At 46.1% G+C, this 20520-nt stretch overlaps 1 protein-coding gene across 1 annotated transcript in view; it reads right to left on the reverse strand.

The window, feature by feature from the left end:
- COL9A3 (collagen type IX alpha 3 chain) overlaps positions 1–20520 on the reverse strand; it is a 118545-nt gene that overhangs the window by 40858 nt on the left and 57167 nt on the right. The window contains exons 15-21 of the mRNA XM_063959278.1: positions 20264–20317; positions 19588–19641; positions 5060–5113; positions 4362–4415; positions 3851–3904; positions 2411–2455; positions 2264–2317 (exon numbers count right to left, since the gene is read on the reverse strand). Coding sequence (XP_063815348.1) covers positions 2264–2317; positions 2411–2455; positions 3851–3904; positions 4362–4415; positions 5060–5113; positions 19588–19641; positions 20264–20317 — 369 coding nt within the window. The remainder of the gene's footprint in view (positions 1–2263; positions 2318–2410; positions 2456–3850; positions 3905–4361; positions 4416–5059; positions 5114–19587; positions 19642–20263; positions 20318–20520) is intronic.

Genomic DNA, 20520 nt, shown 5'->3' on the forward strand with positions numbered 1-20520 from the left:
CTGTTCCTGGGAATGGGCTGCCTGCTGCAGTCTTCTTCCCTTTCCTCTATCCCTGGGCAGATATGACTCTTATAGGGACGAAAGGACTGAAGCTGAAAAGACGGTGTCTTTTTCTGCAGAGATGTGACTTAGGGTAAAAACGGTGGATTTTCCAGCAGTTGCCGTGGCCACCAGGTCCGATGGACCGACCCCAAATAACTCCTCTTCCTTTATACGGCAATACACCTTTGTGCCGTTTGGAATCTGCATCACCTGACCACTGTCGTGTCCATAAACATCTTCTGGCAGATATGGACATCGCACTTACTCTTGATGCCAGAGTGCAAATATCCCTCTGTGCATCTCGCATATATAGAAATGCATCCTTTAAATGTTCTATAGTCAATAAAATACTGTCCCTGTCAAGGGTATCAATATTTTAGTCAGGGAATCCGACCAAGCCACCCCAGCTCTGCACATCCAGGCTGAGGCGATCGCTGGTCGCAGTATAACACCAGTATGTGTGTATATACTTTTTATGATATTTTTCCAGCCTCCTGTCAGCTGGCTCCTTGAGGACGGCCCTATCTATAGACGGTACCGCCACTTGTTCTGATAAGCGTGTGAGCGCCTTATCCACCCTAAGGGGTGTTTCCCAACGCGCCCTAACTTCTGGCGGGAAAGGGTATACCGCCCATATTTTCTATCGGGGGGAACCCACGCATCATCACACACTTCATTTAATTTATCTGATTCAGGAAAAACTACGGTAGTTTTTTCACATCCCACATAATACCCTCTTTTGTGGTACTTGTAGTATCAGAAATATGTAACACCTCCTTCATTGCCCTTAACGTGTGGCCCTAATAAGGAATACGTTTGTTTATTCACCGTCGACACTGGATTCAGTGTCCCTGTCTGTGTCTGTGTCGACCGACTAAAGTAAACGGGCGTTTTAAAACCCCTGACGGTGTTTTTGAGACGTCTGGACCGGTACTAATTGTTTGTCGGCCGTCTCATGTCGTCAACCGACCTTGGCGCGTGTTGACATTATCACGTAATTCCCTAAATAAGCCATCCATTCCGGTGTCGACTCCCTAGAGAGTGACATCACCATTACAGGCAATTGCTCCGCCTCCTCACCAACATCGTCCTCATACATGTCGACACACACGTACCGACACACAGCACACACACAGGGAATGCTCTGATAGAGGACAGGACCTACTAGCCCTTTGGAGAGACAGAGGGAGAGTTTGCCAGCACACACCAAAAACGCTATAATTATATAGGGACAACCTTATATAAGTGTTTTCCCTTATAGCATCTTTTTTATATATTTCTAACGCCAAATTAGTGCCCCCCCTCTCTGTTTTAACCCTGTTTCTGTAGTGCAGTGCAGGGGAGAGCCTGGGAGCCTTCCCTCCAGCCTTTCTGTGAGGGAAAATGGCGCTGTGTGCTGAGGAGATAGGCCCCGCCCCTTTTTCGGCGGCCTCGTCTCCCGCTCTTAACGGATTCTGGCAGGGGTTAAATATCTCCATATAGCCCCCGGAGGCTATATGTGAGGTATTTTTAGCCAAAAATAGGTTTTCATTGCCTGCCAGGGCGCCCCCCTCCCAGCGCCCTGCACCCTCAGTGACTGCCGTGTGAAGTGTGCTGAGAGGAAATGGCGCACAGCTGCAGTGCTGTGCGCTACCTTAAGAAGACTGAGGAGTCTTCATGCCGCCGATTCTGGACCTTCTTCTTGTTTCAGCATCTGCAAGGGGGCCGGCGGCGAGGCTCCGGTGACCATCCAGGCTGTACCTGTGATCGTCCCTCTGGAGCTAATGTCCAGTAGCCAAAGAAGCCAATCCATCCTGCACGCAGGTGAGTTCACTTCTTCTCCCCTAAGTCCCTCGTTGCAGTGATCCTGTTGCCAGCAGGACTCACTGTAAAATAAAAAACCTAAGCTAAACTTTTCTAAGCAGCTCTTTAGGAGAGCCACCTAGATTGCACCCTTCTCGGCCGGGCACAAAAATCTAACTGAGGCTTGGAGGAGGGTCATAGGGGGAGGAGCCAGTACACACCACCTGATCGTAAAGCTTTACTTTTTGTGCCCTGTCTCCTGCGGAGCCGCTATTCCCCATGGTCCTTTCAGGAACCCCAGCATCCACTAGGACGATAGAGAAATATATATATATATATATATATATATATATATATATACTCCTTTTATGTCACATTTACAATCAGTATGGTAGCTGGGTGCATAGATTGTTGCAGTAGGGTGTTGAGAGATACATACGGGAATACCTGGCTCTCCAGAGGGACCAGCTTCTCCCAATTCTCCATGGCTGCCCTGTAAGAGGAATTAATCAAATAAATCTGTGACAGATTGTTGCAAATCCAGTCAATAAATTTGGGTATGACCATAGATGAGGCAAGTACTTACCAGCTGACCTTTCTCTCCTTTTGTTCCAGCCTTGCCCGGAAGACCCTATTAGAACAGAAAGAGAATGTGTGTGATACTGCAATTCTATGGGTCAGGGGCCTGAAGTGGGGTTCAAGAAATGGGATTTTGGAGTACTCAGGTTGTCAAACATACATTCTATTGGGAACTGACACCTTGGTGTCCCAAGACAATGGCACACTGACACTTTGCTCCATAAAAATGAAATTCCACAGTGATAGAGGACAACAATGTCAAGTCTCTGATAATAATGGCTCATTGTTACACTGTATCTGAATACTGATAAACATTGCTGCTGCTTCTTCTTAATCCCAACTACACTATTCTCATTTTACATTAATCTTTTTCTATGTATTCCAACCTATTTTATTTTTACATTGCCATCTTTGAATTCCATAGTCATTCAAATCAAATCCTGGCACAAATTATATATGAATGATATGGAACATCATTGTCCTACATTTGTTTTTCATAATGCCCACTATTAAGATAGCCATCTAATTATGGGGATTATTCAGTTGGTTGTAGATTTTGCAAATTCAGCAAAATCTGCGACCCCTAAAATCACATGCTGGGGCCCGCCTAGCACAGGGTACGGCCGCCCAGCATGTGGTGCCGCACAGTAATGCAACTGCAATTCAATCACAAAAAACTTAAACAAGAGGTTGACCCCTGCCTACACAGCATGGCTGCATAGGCAGGGGCACCGCCGCCATGTTTCCGATCGCAGGAAACGCAAGCGACATCATCAGCCAACTCCGAAAACATCCATGACACGCCTGCATTTCCTGGTAAACTCCTCCCCAGTGCCACATCGATTTATGGCACACGTGCAGTGTAGCCAATGCGTGTGCACAGATGGTCGAAAAGCAGCCATTTGTGTGAACGCAGCGGCTGTGTCAGTCTCTGAATAAGGCCCTGTATACACTAAAGAGCACCTTTTGTGTACCAGACCAATATTCCTTGGAATGCTGCTTATACACTAGGAATCAGTGACATCACTGGGATACTTCCTGGCATGTACCCGGACTGTGCATTCTCAGCAAGTGGCTCAGCTATATCAAAGGTTCCTAGTAAACCAATAGGATGAAATATATCAACTGTTGGCCAAACCCACAAAACCGCTGCTTCTACCAGTAGTCTACTTTATCTGTGCCAAAACTTCAGTCATTTCAGTTTTTAATTATGCTGCACAGTTTTTATGTCTAAACCCCCACATTGTCCTGTCATTTTTACTGACATATGTAATTTTTACTGACATACAGTAAGTATTATATCTCTTCCTTTGTCTGGATTTTCTGCAGTTCATTAACCAATAGAAATGAATTTACAATTACCTATTAACTCAACTATAAAATATACCAGGTAAATAAAAATGTACAGAAATAGGGACCAATAGTCTTTCTGCTGTCTCATACTCACAGGTAGGCCGTTGGGTCCCTTCTCACCGGAAACTCCCATCTTTCCTGAATCACCCTGAAACACACAACAACCAACATATTATAGCTAGAGGTCATAGAAACAGTGCTATATGCACAGCAAGGGGGCACTGCAGGGCGATCACTATGCAATTGCATATATGTAAATACTATAAGCACAAATAGGAAGCGCAACAGGAATCAACTAATAGATTTACACCTTCAAAGGTTTCACCAACTCCCAGCAAATTGTACCGATTCTTTACTCCCAAATATGTAACATGTGCTATATGAGGTAACTATTGTGACAGCTCCTGCTTAAAACCCAAAAAGTCAGAAGGACTGAGAAGCCCCAGCTTCACGGTCTGTATTCATACTGAAAATCAGGATAAAGCAAACTTTGCCCTTCTGCTGCACTTCTGGATGTAAACCTTAAATAACAAAGACAGCTCAATAATCCTGTGTGAAATCTTGTTCTACGTGTGTAAACCCATATCTGCCCCACCAGTACAAACCTTCTCACCATCCAGGCCAGGATTTCCATCTCGTCCATCCTTCCCAGGCATTCCCTAGAAAAAAACAAATAGGCAAGGTTAGTACTGGATCGTGGGCACGCCTGGATGCATACAGTCCAGAGGCGGATTACAGACGTTGCCGCCTCCCCACCACCGTGTGTCGCGTGCGGCCACACGTATAATTTTTTTTACATCTTCTAAGGAGGGGGCTGGCCTGGCCACACCTCCTCGAGTTGGCCATGCCAGGGCTGTCTGCACCACTGATCCAGTTGGTGCATAATCATTTTACTCCTAAACACAGAGTTTATCATGTTCGGAAACAGGATCTGTGGTATCCATAAGAGAATATGGAAACTGCACCTAGATTATCATGCCTACAATTTTCTGTTCTTACGGGAATATAACTAGATTGCTGCTTGGCATACAAATCCATGTGAAACTGCCTGCAGCAGCTGTATGCAGGAAGCCAGTGGCATTACAAAAGATCATTAGCGCTGAATTGTACTTTTGATATGAATCATCTAGAAAAATCCATGTTTCATGTTTTACAAACTCTGTTGTAGTTCTATGTGCAAATCACATATCTGCAGTATTCAGAACCGTTGTGTTACACTCTTTCACACAAATGCTTTTGAAAGCTGCTGTCATTTTATCTAGGTGGGTTTCCATAGACACTTGTAAAGGGTATCATTACTTACTGGTTCTCCTATAGGGCCAGAACCCCCTGGCAATCCTTTAGGACCGGATTTACCCTAAAAGAGAAGCAACACAAAATGATTAGACAAATACAGAAGTTACGTTTCAGAGGATGGATACACGAGAACTGTATCTTAGGACAACAGGCTAATTATTCAGACTCTGCAACATATTAAGAGTATATCACGCTCTACCACTGATTGCATAGTATGCTGGGAAATGTGACCCCCAGATCAGCTTAATGAGCCCCCAGTCCTACCTAAAATCCTGAATAATTAATAATAAACGTGCTAAGCAAGTGTGTGTCTCCTCTGATTGGATAAACTGAATTTGCTAGGCAGAGAAGCACATACATGATTATAGCCATCTAGAGTTAGCACTCAACCAATGTTAGAGAAGCGATTGCATGGCCCACACGCATCACAGTAATGCTATGCCCCGCTAGGCAGCATACGCTTACACCCACGGTCTTACCATGTAGTGCGTATGGATTGCGGGTGCAAACACATGCGCACACCCGATCTCCAGCGAGACGCCTGCTGTGATGCATACGCATATTGGCAAGGCTGTTAGAGGACACATTTGTATATAGTTTTTAAAATGTCATTTTTATTTGATTCATTAAAAATGTACAACCAGCGAAAATATAAAAATAAAATATAATTGTAGTTAGAAAATATACAGTGGTTAGAAAGGCAGGTGTGTGTCATGTCACCATCACAGAATAATGACTGCAGATAAATGGTAGTGGGGGGATGGTATAGTTCCAATCCTTAGGTTCTGCAGATTAGATATAATATAGTTGGATTTGGATGGCATTTATAAGCAGGATGTAATGAAGTGCAAGTTTTTTTTGCGGGACAAACCCGCACCTTCAAACCCCAGGCAGGGCTAACTAGTTGGGGGGTGATGCTGTGGCTGCAAGAACCGTGTACCCCGGCATTACCTCCCCGGCTAGTGGAGCCCGATGTTGGTTTAAAAAATATGGGGGACCCCTACATCTTTTTCCCACAGTATTTTTGGAAACAGGACAGGTCCAAGAGCCTGGTGCTGGTTGTTAAAATACGGGGGGACCCCTAGTAAATTTTTTCCCTGTATTTTAGTAAACAGGACTGGCTCAAAGAGCCCGTGGCTCGTTATGCTTTGGGGGGACTGCACGTCTATTTAAAAACAAAAATTTTTTTTAAACCATTTAAACACTTCTACATGCACGGATCTCACTGATCTGTGCATGTTTCTGACAAACTTGCCAGCCAGAAGCTGGTCTATTTTTTGGGAGACATTTTGGTAATGTTTTAGGTGCGAGTTGTAAACTTGCATCCTATTACGTTGCTCCAGTTGTATGTTTGCAATGGCAAAACATCTGGATGCGAGTTTTGCCATTGCGAGTAGTTTTGGGATTGCAGGAAACATGGAAGTTAACATGTTCCCACACCCCATTACATTGGTCGAGTTTGCAAAATGTGCGCATTTAGCGCTAAACTCGCACATTTGTGTAACCTTGCACGGCATTACATTCCCCCATTGTCTCTTTATCAGAACACACATATTGGGGAGATCACTATCCATAGGTCAGATCCGATAAGAGCTTTCACAGCAATAGGTCTGTATTGAAATTTTACCAATTATAATGGCTGTGATATTGCTGCATGCCAGCGCTATGCTGTTTGTGTTCTGTTTAAATATAAACAGAATGGGTGTAAAGAAAACCCCCAAACTTCAGGCTGATAAGTGCACTGGAAGTTATGTTTCCATAAAACGTACAAAATGTTCAAAATCAATGTTCTAAAAAAAAAAAAAAAACCCATTTTTTTTTTATTTTTGAAAAAAAATCTCAAACATTGTTAATACTGTTGTTAATAAATCCCGAAATGATGGGATCACATGCTATAAAAGCTTGTATTTTTGAGGGATTCATTAAAATTGTATTTAAAAATCAACAAAGCAATCATTTTTCCAGTTTACTACATTAGAGGAATACACGTTCCTCTTCAGGTGTGTTTAGGGATGAGATTCTACAGACAAACCTATCCTGTCCAGTTTGTGTCGACCATTTCCATGTTGACCTTTTCACTGTGTTGACATTTTGTACCTGTCAACCTTTTCAGGTGTCTACTTTTTACACGTCAACCAATCCACCCTGTCGGTTCTGTGACTGTCTATCTACGGTAATGAGCTCACATAAAGTGGAACAATGCACTGTAATACACATCTGCCAGGACTGCTAAGCTTTTAATTTTCTAAACTAAATTCTAAAAATTACAATTGCTGCCTATGGGCATAATTCAGACCTGATCGCTATCGCATAGTCGCCGCCCAGACAGAGTTAAATTCCGCCCCGCGCAAGTCTGCGTACGGTGTGCGAAAAGCCTTGCAAACGTCGGTCAGCTGCAAATCCATTCGCAACTCACCATCTAATGTTTTTTCCAGTCTGTGCCCAGGTCCTACTCCTACAGTGTGAAAGAAACAGGCTGATCGGGGCTGGAGCTGACGTCACACACCCTCCCTGAAAGAGTTTGGGAACGCCTGCATTTTTCCTGACAATCCCAGAAAACGGCCAGTTACCACCCCCAAACGTCCGCTTCCTGTCAATCAACCTACGTTCGCCTAACAATCAAAAAATACGCCGATTTCTTTCACAGTTTGGCCTCGCACGTGCACATTACGATCCAAACGCATGCGCAGTCATTCGATAATTGGACGCCTTGCAAATTCGCACAACAGCGATCAGGCCTGAATTAGGCCTTATATATGCTGCAGGTGTTATACATAGTAACATAGTATCTGAGGTTGAAAAAAGACAATTGTCCATCGAGTTCAACCTATTTGTGGTCTCCTATGCATGATGATTTGACTAAAATTTCTGACTGATGCTGCTGTCAGCCGTTGCATTTTATCCCTATTTATAGTAACTATAATGCATGACTATGCACCATACCCCTGGATATCCTTATCCATTAGGAATTTATCTAACCCATTCTTAAAGGTGTTGACAGATTCCGCCATTACAACTCCCTCGGGCAGGGAATTCCAAACACGTATTGTCCTTACCGTGAAAAAGCCTTTACGCCGTATTGTGCGGAATCTCCTCTCCTCTAACCTCAGCGAGTGTCCACGAGTCCTCTGTGTTGATCTAACCAAAAACAGGTCCCGCGCAAGCTCTGTGTATTGTCCCCTTATATATTTGTAGATGTTGATCATATCCCCTCTTAGTCTCCGCTTTTCCAATGTAAACATGCCTAGTCTTTCAAGCCTTTCCTTGTATTCCATCGTCTCCATGCCCTTAATTAGTTTGGTCGCCCTCCTCTGTACCTTTTCTAGCTCCAGGATATCCTTTTTGTAGTACGGTGCCCAGAATTGTACACAGTATTCAAGGTGTGGCCTCACTAGTGATTTATATAACGGGAGTATAATACTCTCGTCCCTAGCATCAATACCCCGTTTTATGCATGCTAATATCTTATTAGCCTTCTTTGCTGCAGTCCTACTTTGGGTACTACTGCTTAGCTTGCTATCTATGAAGACACCTAAGTCCTTTTCCAGTACAGAATCCCCTAATTTTACCCCATTTAGTAGGTAGGTGTAATTTTTGTTCTTGTTACCACAGTGCATTACCTTACACTTGTCTTTGTTGAAGCGCATTCTCCATTTGGCTGCCCATGCTTCTAATTTAACTAAGTCGTTCTGAAGAGACTCGGCATCCTCCTCTGTATTTATAGCCTTACACAATTTGGTATCATCTGCAAAAATTGACACCATGCTCTCTAGACCTTCTGTTAGGTCGTTAATGAAAATATTGAACAATAGCGGTCCTAATACTGAGCCTTGCGACACACCACTTAGCACTTCAGTCCAAGTTGAAAAAGATCCATTAACCACAACGCGCTGCTCCCTATTATCTAACCAGTTTTGGACCCAAGTGCATATTGTGCTTCCTAGCCCTGATTCTTGTAGCTTGTAGATAAGTCTCATGTGTGGTACAGTATCGAACGCTTTGGCAAAGTCTAAAAAGATTACATCCACGTCTTTACCCTGATCTAGGTTTGCGCTTACTGTTTCATAAAAGCCAAGTAAGTTGGTTTGACAGGATCTGTCCTTCATAAACCCATGTTGATTCCTTTTAATGACCTTATTGACTTCAAGGAACTTCTGAATACTATCTCTTAGAATACCTTCCCCACTATAGATGTAAGACTAACTGGTCTATAATTACCTGGTTCAGCTTTACTTCCCTTTTTGAATATAGGCACTACTTCCGCTATACGCCAGTCTTTGGGAACCATACCTGATATAACTGAATCCTTAAAGATCAAAGATAGCGGTTTTGCCAGTTCAGAGTGAAGCTCCATTAGAACCCTTGGGTGAATACCATCGGGCCCTGGTGATTTATTAATCTTTAAATGTTTTAATCGGTCACAGACTACTTCCTCGCTTAAATAAGTACCTATCAGTGGGATATTCTCATAATTGAGATTGTGTGTCAGTCCCTGAATTGGGTCCTCTCTAGTGAATACTGTTGAAAAAAACTCATTTAGTGTGTCCGCTATGTCATTATCATTTTTGCTTAAGACTCCCAACTTTGCTTAAGACTCCCTTTTAAAGGGCCTATACTCTCCATCTTTAATCTCTTGCTATTAATGTATTTAAAGAATTTTTTGGGATTCGCTTTGCTTTCCTTTGCTACTAGTTTTTCAGTTTCTACTTTAGCCGCTCTTATTTCCTTTTTGCAAATTTTGTTACATTCCTTATAGTGCTGAAATGACTCTGCTTCCCCGTCAGATTTGTATTTTTTAAATGCTCGCCTTTTCTTGCCCATAAGTTCCTTAATCTTTTTGTTAAGCCACATCGGTTTATGATTTTTATTCCTTTTTTTGCTGCTCATAGGAATAAATTTGAGTGTATTTTTAGCTAGCAGGAATTTTAGTACCTCCCATTTCTCCGTAGTATTTTTTCTAAAAACAAACCTTCCCATTCAATATCCCTGAAAAATACCCTCATCTTTTCAAAATTTGCTTTGCTAAAGTTTAGAGTCCTAGTTGAGCCAGTATAGGGCTGTTTATGGAAACTGATATTGAATGTGACCATATTGTGGTCGCTGTTTCCTATGGGTTCCCCTACTATAATACCTGATACCAAATCCCCATTGTTTGTTAATACCAGGTCTAAGATTGCATTGTACCTAGTTGGTTCCTCAATTAGTCGGACTAAGTAGTTATCATTAAGTGTGTTTAAAAACATATTGCCCCTAGCAGTATCACATGAATCGTTTTTCCAGTTTATCTCTGGATAGTTAAAATCTCCCATCAGTACTATTGTCTCCTACTCCTGCTGCTCTTTCAATTTGCTTTAGTAACAATTCCTCATCAGATGCGTTGATACCAGGCGGCCTATAGCATACACCCAATACTAACTTTTTTATTCCTTTTTCCCCGCATGCAATTTCTACCCATAATGTCTCGACAGTGTCTACAGTCCCCTCCTGAATATCTTCCCGTATATCAGGTTTTAAAAACGGCTTTACGTAAAGACACACCCCTCCACCCTTTTTATTTAGTCTGTCTCTCCTAAACAGTGTATAGCCCTCTAGATTGACTGTCCAATCATGAGATTCATCCCACCAAGTTTCAGTAATGCCTATAATATCATACTGTTTGCTTGCTGCAAGTATTTCTAGTTCACCCTTTTTACCAGTAATGCTTCTGGCGTTTACATACATACAACTAAGATAAGTATTTTCCCTTGCGTTAGGGACATCTTTCACCTTATGTAGCAATGATGACCTGTAATCGTCATTGGTTAGTGCTTTGGTAAAATCTCTTTTAGTACCCATGTTAGTAACCTTACCACCTGCTCTTACCCTCCCCCCAACTTCTCCCCCATTTAGTTTACTACCGCCATCCCCACTATTCTCACTGCATGACCCGTAGTTTCTAGCTAAACCCTCCCCCCAGGCTCCTAGTTTAAAATCTCCTCCAACCTTCTAACCATCCGTCTCCCCAGCACCGCTGCCCCCTCCTCAGTCAGGTGCAATCCGTCACGACAAAAGAGATGGCGCCTGACTGAGAAGTCCGCCCAGTGTTCCAGGAACACAAACCCCTCTTTCCTGCACCAATCCCTAAGCCACACATTTATGTTATGCCATATATCACTACCTACTGATTATCACTAGAATGATTACAACAAAATAGTAGATCATAGTAGCAGAGGGGTGTGGTATGTTTCCCCACCAGAATGGCGGAAACGGGGCGAGCGCAAAAGAGCTTGTTGCGGGCTCGCTGCGATCGCCACATGGTGGCACGCATATTTATTCTCCCTCCAGGTGTTGTTAACACCCCAAGAGTGAGAATACTTCTCCGTATACTGGCGGTCGGGATTCCGGCATTGGTATGGTGAGCGCCGGGATCCCGACAGCAGGTATATCAAGTGCCACATGTAGCAGAAGGTATGCATGTGTCAGACAATCTGTTAAACAGCTGATATATAATAAAATGTACTGCAGAAATATCAGTTGTGCCTCAATTACACTGGATTGCACTGTGCAAAGATGGCCATAGTGGATAGAAACTGGCCTACATAAGAAAAAAAACATTTCTTTACAAGTGTAGCTAAATAAGGGAGTGATTCAGACCTGATCGTAGATGTGCTGAACTAAGCACATCTACGATCACTTTCTGTGACATGCGGGGGGACACCCAGCACAGAGCTAATCCACCCCGCATATCAGGACCTGCCCCACCTGCACCCCACTAGAGCAGGTGTGAAAGAATCGCACGGTGGCGATGCTTTCGCACCCGCCAAGTACCTCTCCCTGCCTGCACAGCCTAGCTGCGCTGGCAGGCAGCTGCCTGCCACGTTCTGGGTCGCAGCAATTCGGATACGCCTGCGTTGTCCGGGCCACGCCCCACCAACGGCGTTCTAACGCCATTGGCACACCCCCTCCCACCCAGTGACCACCTCTGCCTGCCAATCAGGCAAAGGCGATCACAGCGTGCGCACTCCCCAAAGGGCATCAGGCTTCGATCACTGCCGCTGCAGCGATTGGGTCTGACTTAGGCCCTAAGACAGTGTATTTGTGCCTATACAGTCTATCAGTGACATGGCACGGGCAAACGCAGGATTTCTGGGGGAGCAGTAGAAAAACCTTATTATACACTGGATACTGTATGGAATACAGTATTTATATTTAACACTGTAGATGGTCTATAGTATAGGCCAGGGGTGTCAAAGACAAGGCCCGCGGGCCAAATCCGGCCCGCCAGACCTCGTCTGATGGCCCGCGGTGCCGCCGCCATGAAACCCCCTTCTCCCGAGTGCCCAGCTCGGGGGGGGCGGGGTTTCGCGGAATGACGCGATTGCGTCGTGACGTCACGGCGCAAACGCGTCATTCAACGAAACCCCGTCGGAGGAGGGAGAAGGGAGCCGCGCAGACGAGGAGGGAGAGGCGGCTGAAGAGCGGCGAGAACCGCTTCAAATGTAAGTCAGCCCCTCTCCCTTCCTCTCTTTCTCTCTCTCTCCCTCCTTCCACCACCTGCCACAATGTGTAAAATGGGGACCTGTACCTGCCGCTATGTGTAAAATGGGGACCTGTGCCTGCCACAATGTGTAAAATGGGGACCTGTGCCTGCCACAATGTGTAAAATGGGGACCTGTACCTGCCGCTATGTGTAAAATGGGGACCTGTGCCTGCCACAATGTGTAAAATGGGGACCTGTGCCTGCCACAATGTGTAAAATGGGGACCTGTGCCTGCCACAATGTGTAAAATGGGGACCTGTACCTGCCGCTATGTGTAAAATGGGGACCTGTGCCTGCCACAATGTGTAAAATGGGGACCTGTGCCTGCCACAATGTGTAAAATGGGGACCTGTACCTGCCGCTATGTGTAAAATGGGGACCTGTGCCTGCCACAATGTGTAAAATGGGGACCTGTGCCTGCCACAATGTGTAAAATGGGGACCTGTACCTGCCGCTATGTGTAAAATGGGGACCTGTGCCTGCCACAATGTGTAAAATGGGGACCTGTGCCTGCCACAATGTGTAAAATGGGGACCTGTGCCTGCCACAATGTGTAAAATGGGGACCTGTACCTGCCGCTATGTGTAAAATGGGGACCTGTGCCTGCCACAATGTGTAAAATGGGGACCTGTACCTGCCGCTATGTGTAAAATGGGGACCTGTGCCTGCCACAATGTGTAAAATGGGGACCTGTACCTGCCGCTATGTGTAAAATGGGGACCTGTGCCTGCCGCAATGTGTAAAATGGGGACCTGTGCCTGCCGCAATGTGTAAAATGGGGACCTGTGCACTATAAAAGGGGGCACATGGCTGGGCACTTTAAAAGGGGGCAGATGGCTGGGCACATATAAGGCAGGTGGAGCGGTAAATTTTGGATAGACCTACAGATACAACCGGCCCTTTGATGGGGACCAAACTGCTGATGCGGCCCCCGATGAATTTGAGTTTGACACCCCTGGTATAGGCTGTATCAAACATATTTAACTAATAAATAAAATAAGTGGTCGGGAACAGGTTAAACATCCCTTAATAAATAATAAGAATTTACTCACCGGTAATTCTATTTCTCGTAGTCCGTAGTGGATGCTGGGACTCCGTAAGGACCATGGGGAATAGCGGCTCCGCAGGAGACTGGGCACAACTAAAAGAAAGCTTTAGACTAACTGGTGTGCACTGGCTCCTCCCACTATGACCCTCCTCCAGACCTCAGTTAGGATACTGTGCCCGGAAGAGCTGACACAATAAGGAAGGATTTTGAATCCCGGGTAAGACTCATACCAGCCACACCAATCACACCGTATAACTCGTGATACAATACCCAGTTAACAGTATGATAACAACTGAGCCTCTCAACAGATGGCTCAACAATAACCCTTTAGTTAAACAATAACTATATACAAGTATTGCAGACAATCCGCACTTGGGATGGGCGCCCAGCATCCACTACGGACTACGAGAAATAGAATTACTGGTGAGTAAATTCTTATTTTCTCTGACGTCCTAAGTGGATGCTGGGACTCCGTAAGGACCATGGGGATTATACCAAAGCTCCCAAACGGGCGGGAGAGTGCGGATGACTCTGCAGCACCGAATGGGCAAACTCTAGGTCCTCCTCAGCCAGGGAGTCAAACTTGTAGAATTTAGCAAACGTGTTTGACCCCGACCAAGTAGCTGCTCGGCAAAGTTGTAGAGCCGAGACCCCTCGGGCAGCCGCCCAAGAAGAGCCCACCTTCCTCGTGGAATGGGCTTTCACTGATTTAGGATGCGGCAGTCCAGCCGCAGAATGTGCAAGCTGAATCGTACTACAGATCCAGCGAGCAATAGTCTGCTTTGAAGCAGGTGCACCCAACTTGGTGGGCGCATACAGGATAAATAGCGAGTCAGTCTTTCTGACTCCAGCTGTCCTGGAAACATAAATTTTCAGGGCCCTGACTACGTCCAACAACTTGGAAGCCTCCAAGTCTTTTGTAGCCGCAGGCACCACGATAGGTTGGTTCAGATGAAAAGCTGATACCACCTTAGGGAAAAACTGGGGACGAGTCCTCAATTCTGCCCTATCCATATGGAAAATCAGATAAGGGCTTTTACATGACAAAGCCGCCAATTCTGATACACGCCTGGCCGAAGCCAAGGCCAACAACATGACCACTTTCCACGTGAGATACTTCAATTCCACGGTTTTAAGTGGCTCAAACCAATGTGACTTTAGGAAATCCAACACCACGTTGAGATCCCAAGGTGCCACTGGAGGCACAAAAGGGGGCTGAATATGCAGCACTCCCTTAACAAAAGTTTGAACTTCAGGTAGTGAAGCCAGTTCTCTCTGGAAGAAAATCGATTGAGACGAAATCTGGACCTTAATGGAACCCAATTTTAGGCCCATAGTCACCCCTGACTGTAGGAAGTGCAGGAAACGGCCCAGCTGAAATTCCTCCGTTGGGGCCTTCCTGGCCTCACACCACGCAACATATTTTCGCCATATGCGGTGATAATGGTTTGCGGTTACTTCTTTCCTAGCTTTAATCAGCGTAGGAATGACTTCCTCCGGAATGCCCTTTTCCTTCAGGATCCGGTGTTCAACCGCCATGCCGTCAAACGCAGCCGCGGTAAGTCTTGGAACAGACAGGGCCCCTGCTGCAGCAGGTCCTGTCTGAGCGGCAGAGGCCATGGGTCCTCTGACATCATTTCTTGAAGTTCCGGGTACCAAGCTCTTCTTGGCCAATCCGGAACAATGAGTATAGTTCTTACTCCTCTTCTCCTTATTATCCTCAGTACCTTTGGTATGAGAGGAAGAGGAGAGAACACATAAACCGACCGGTACACCCACGGTGTCACTAGAGCGTCCACAGCTATCGCCTGCGGGTCTCTTGACCTGGTGCAATATCTTTCTAGCTTTTTGTTTAGGCGGGACGCCATCATGTCCACCTGTGGCCTTTCCCAACGGTTTACAATCAGTTGGAAGACTTCTGGATGAAGTTCCCACTCTCCCGGGTGGAGGTCGTGCCTGCTGAGGAAGTCTGCTTCCCAGTTGTCCACTCCCGGAATGAACACTGCTGACAGTGCTAACACGTGATTTTCCGCCCATCGGAGAATCCTTGTGGCTTCTGCCATCGCCGTCCTGCTTCTCGTGCCGCCCTGTCGGTTTACATGGGCGACCGCCGTGATGTTGTCTGACTGGATCAGTACCGGCTGGTTTTGAAGCAGGGGTTTTGCCTGACTTAGGGCATTGTAAATGGCCCTCAGTTCCAGAATATTTATGTGTAGGGAAGTCTCCTGACTTGACCATAGTCCTTGGAAGTTTCTTCCCTGTGTGACTGCCCCCCAGCCTCGAAGGCTGGCATCCGTGGTCACCAGGACCCAGTCCTGTATGCCGAATCTGCGGCCCTCTTGAAGATGAGCACTCTGCAGCCACCACAGCAGAGACACCCTGGTCCTTGGAGGCAGGGTTATCAGCCGATGCATCTGAAGATGCGATTCGGACCACTTGTCCAACAGGTCCCACTGAAAGGTTCTTGCATGGAACCTGCCGAATGTAATTGCTTCGTAGGAAGCTACCATCTTTCCCAGGATCCGCGTGCAGTGATGCACCGACACCTGTTTTGGTTTTAGGAGGCCTCTGACTAGAGATGACAGCTCCTTAGCCTTCTCCTCCGGGAGAAACACTTTTTTCTGTTCTGTGTCCAGAACCATCCCCAGGAACAGTAGACGTGTCGTAGGGACCAGCTGTGACTTTGGAATATTTAGAATCCAGCCGTGCTGTTGTAGCACCTCCCGAGATAGTGCTACCCCGACCAACAACTGCTCCCTGGACCTTGCCTTTATCAGGAGATCGTCCAAGTACGGGATAATTAAAACTCCCTTCTTTCGAAGGAGTATCATCATTTCGGCCATTACCTTGGTAAAGACCCTCGGAGCCGTGGATAGACCGAACGGCAACGTCTGGAATTGGTAATGACAATCCTGTACCACAAATCTGAGGTACTCCTGGTGAGGATGGTAAATGGGGACATGCAGGTAAGCATCCTTGATGTCCAGTGATACCATGTAATCCCCCTCGTCCAGGCTTGCAATAACCGCCCTGAGCGATTCCATCTTGAACTTGAATTTTTTTATATACGTGTTCAAGGATTTCAAATTTAAAATGGGTCTCACCGAACCGTCCGGTTTCGGTACCACAAACATTGTGGAATAGTAACCCCGTCCTTGTTGAAGTAGGGGCACCTTTACTATCACCTGCTGGGAATACAGCTTGTGAATTGCCTCTATCACTGCCTCCCTGCCTGAGGGAGTTGTTGGCAAGGCAGATTTGAGGAAACGGCGGGGGGGGGGGGAGACGTCTCGAATTCCAGCTTGTACCCCTGAGATACTACTTGAAAGATCCAGGGATCCACCCGTGAGCGAGCCCACTGATCGCTGAAATTTTTGAGACGGCCCCCCACCGTACCTGGCTCCGCCTGTGGAGCCCCAGCGTCATGCGGTGGACTTAGAGGAAGCGGGGGAGGACTTTTGCTCCTGGGAACTGGCTGTATGCTGCAGTTTTTTCCTTCTACCTCTGCCTCTGGGCAGAAAGGACGCGCCTTTAACCCGCTTGCTCTTATGGGGCCGAAAGGACTGTACCTGATAATACGATGCTTTCTTTGGTTGTGAGGGAACATGGGGTAAAAATGCAGACTTCCCAGCAGTTGCTGTGGAAACTAGGTCCGAGAGACCATCCCCGAACAACTCCTCACCTTTATAAGGCAAAACTTCCATGTGCCTTTTTGAGTCTGCATCACCTGTCCACTGCCGAGTCCATAACCCTCTCCTGGCAGAAATGGACATTGCACTTATTTTAGATGCCAGCCGGCAAATATCCCTCTGTGCATCTCTCATGTATAAGACTGCGTCTTTAATATGCTCTACGGTTAGCAATATAGTGTCCCTGTCTAGGGTATCAATATTTTCCGACAGGGAATCTGACCACGCAGCTGCAGCACTGCACATCCATGCTGAAGCAATAGCTGGTCTCAGTATAATACCTGTGTGTGTATATACAGACTTCAGGATAGCCTCCTGCTTTCTATCAGCAGGTTCCTTTAGGGCGGCCGTATCCGGAGACGGTAGTGCCACCTTCTTTGACAAGCGTGTAAGCGCTTTATCCACCCTAGGGGATGTTTCCCAACGTGACCTATCCTCTGGCGGGAAAGGGTACGTCATTAGTAACCTTTTAGAAATTACTAGTTTCTTATCGGGGGAAGCCCACGCTTCTTCACACACTTCATTTAACTCCTCAGATGGAGGAAAAACTACTGGTAGTTTTTTCTCTCCAAACATAATACCCTTTTTTGTGGTACCGGGGGTAACATTAGAGATGTGCAACACATTTTTCATTGCCTCAATCATGTAACGTGTGGCCCTATTGGAAGTTACATTAGTCTCATCATCGTCGACACTGGAGTCAGTATCCGTGTCGACATCTGTGTCTGCCATCTGAGGTAGCGGGCGTTTTAGAGCCCCTGATGGCTTTTGAGACGCCTGGGCAGGCACAGGCTGAGAAGCCGGCTGTCCCATATTTGGTATGTCGTCAAACCTTTTATGTAAGGAGTCGACACTGTGACGCAGTTCCTTCCACATAACCATCCACTCATGTGTCGGCCCCGCAGGGGGTGACATCACATTTATAGGCATCTGCTCCGCCTCCACATAAGCCTCCTCATCAAACATGTCGACACAGCCGTACCGACACACCGCATACACACAGGGAATGCTCTGACAGAGGACAGGACCCCACAAAGCCCTTTGGGGAGACAGAGAGAGAGTATGCCAGCACACACCAGAGCGCTATATAACACAGGGATCCCACTATAAATGAGTGTTTTTTCCCTTATAGCTGCTTATTATATATACTGCGCCTAAATTTAGTGCCCCCCCTCTCTTTTTTACCCTTATGTAGCTTGACACTGCAGGGGAGAGCCAGGGAGCGTCCTTCCAGCGGAGCTGTGAGGGAAAAATGGCGCCAGTGTGCTGAGGGAGATAGCCCCGCCCCTTTTCCGGCGGACTTCTCCCGCTTTTTCTGGAATTCTGGCAGGGGTATTTTTACACCTATATAGCCTTCCTGACTATATATGGTGTAGATTTGCCAGCCAAGGTGTATTATATTGCCCTAAGGGCGCCCCCCCCCCAGCGCCCTGCACCCATCAGTGACCGGAGTGTGAGGTGTGCATGAGGAGCAATGGCGCACAGCTGCAGTGCTGTGCGCTACCTTGTTGAAGACCGAAGTCTTCTGCCGCCGATTTTCCGGAACACTTCTTGCTTCTGGCTCTGTAAGGGGGCCGGCGGCGCGGCTCCGGGACCGAACGATCGAGGTCGGGTCCTGTGTTCGATCCCTCTGGAGCTAATGGTGTCCAGTAGCCTAAGAAGCCCAAGCTACCTCCAGTCAGGTAGGTTCGCTTCTTCTCCCCTTAGTCCCTCGCTGCAGTGAGTCTGTTGCCAGCAGATCTCACTGTAAAATAAAAAACCTAAAATATACTTTCTTTCTAGGAGCTCAGGAGAGCCTCTAGTGTGCATCCAGCTCAGCCGGGCACAAGATTCTAACTGAGGTGTGGAGGAGGGTCATAGTGGGAGGAGCCAGTGCACACCAGTTAGTCTAAAGCTTTCTTTTAGTTGTGCCCAGTCTCCTGGAGTCCCAGCATCCACTTAGGACGTCAGAGAAAAATACACAAACAAACATAATAGAACCAGTAGAGACAGAACTGCAATTTCTAAGCACACATTCTCCCACCTCATGGTAAGGCACCTGTCACTTCTTCCTGGCAGCTGCTCTCTGGTCCAGTGCACTGATTATGGACTCAAATCAACACACACAGCAAACTTTGTAGTAGAAGCTGCTACCACTGGACATGTGCTCTGTCCCTTAAACAGCTCTAGTAATCATATCATATACTATTGCTATTGTCATAATTTGAGTCGCTGATAACCCCCCACCGCCCCCTCCCCTATAAATGGGTTATTGCAAAACAAGTGATGTAAGCACTTACAGTTTCCCCCTTTGGTCCTTGGTATCCCTGATGTCCTCTTACGCCTTGATCCCCCTGAAATGTCAAACAGATAGATTGGCGGGCAGAAGACCTTTTTTGTTAATCTGTACACAATTCCCTAGATAGTGGTGTTGAAAACGTGCAATATTTATAACATTAGGCATTTAATGCATTTTTTATATTTTGTTTAATCTAAGCAGTGCTGTTTATGTTGCTCAGCCCTTGGATAAAAAAAAATGGCTCTGTGGATACATCTGTATACAATGCATGGACAAAGCTGACTTGTGTCATATCAAAAGGCAATGAAATTAAACAACTAATATATTGTCTCTGTCTGCAACCACAAGACCGTTGCTGTACTGGCCATTAGCAAACTAAAACTTTGCAAACGACTGCTATTACAATAATAGTTACTCAAGTTGGGTCTCTGGGGTGGGCTGTATCTCATTAAACAGCTTTTCTTGCCCCAGCCTGAATGCTGAGTGACAGATGTCACTTTCCCTTTCTGATCCCTGTGTCAGCTTCAGAGTAAGCAAACACTGGAGAACATTATTATGTAGATGCCGTCACTATGTCGCCAGTTGGCCACTCTGAGTCACACAGGGTAAGGGCTACAGTAGTGTTGGAGCGATTAAGCAGTTACATGATGCGGAACATGCCTCAAGTTCATACGTACAGCTTTCCCAGGAGGTCCTGGCCGACCAGGGGGTCCCCTAAATCCAGTGGATCCCTGAAAAGAAAAGAGAGTGAATAAATACAAGAAAGGTATCTGCACCAATAAGGGAAGACAGTAATAGACCGAACTCATGTATGATGTAATGTAATATGCACATTAGTACATGGGTCTCGTACAACCATACAATCTATTACTTATAGACAGACACATTAAAGCACAATACATTAAAATGCAATACAAAGTGGATGCATACTTTA

Source organism: Pseudophryne corroboree, chromosome 3, assembly GCF_028390025.1.
Source record: "Pseudophryne corroboree isolate aPseCor3 chromosome 3, aPseCor3.hap2, whole genome shotgun sequence".
NCBI lineage: Eukaryota > Metazoa > Chordata > Amphibia > Anura > Myobatrachidae > Pseudophryne > Pseudophryne corroboree.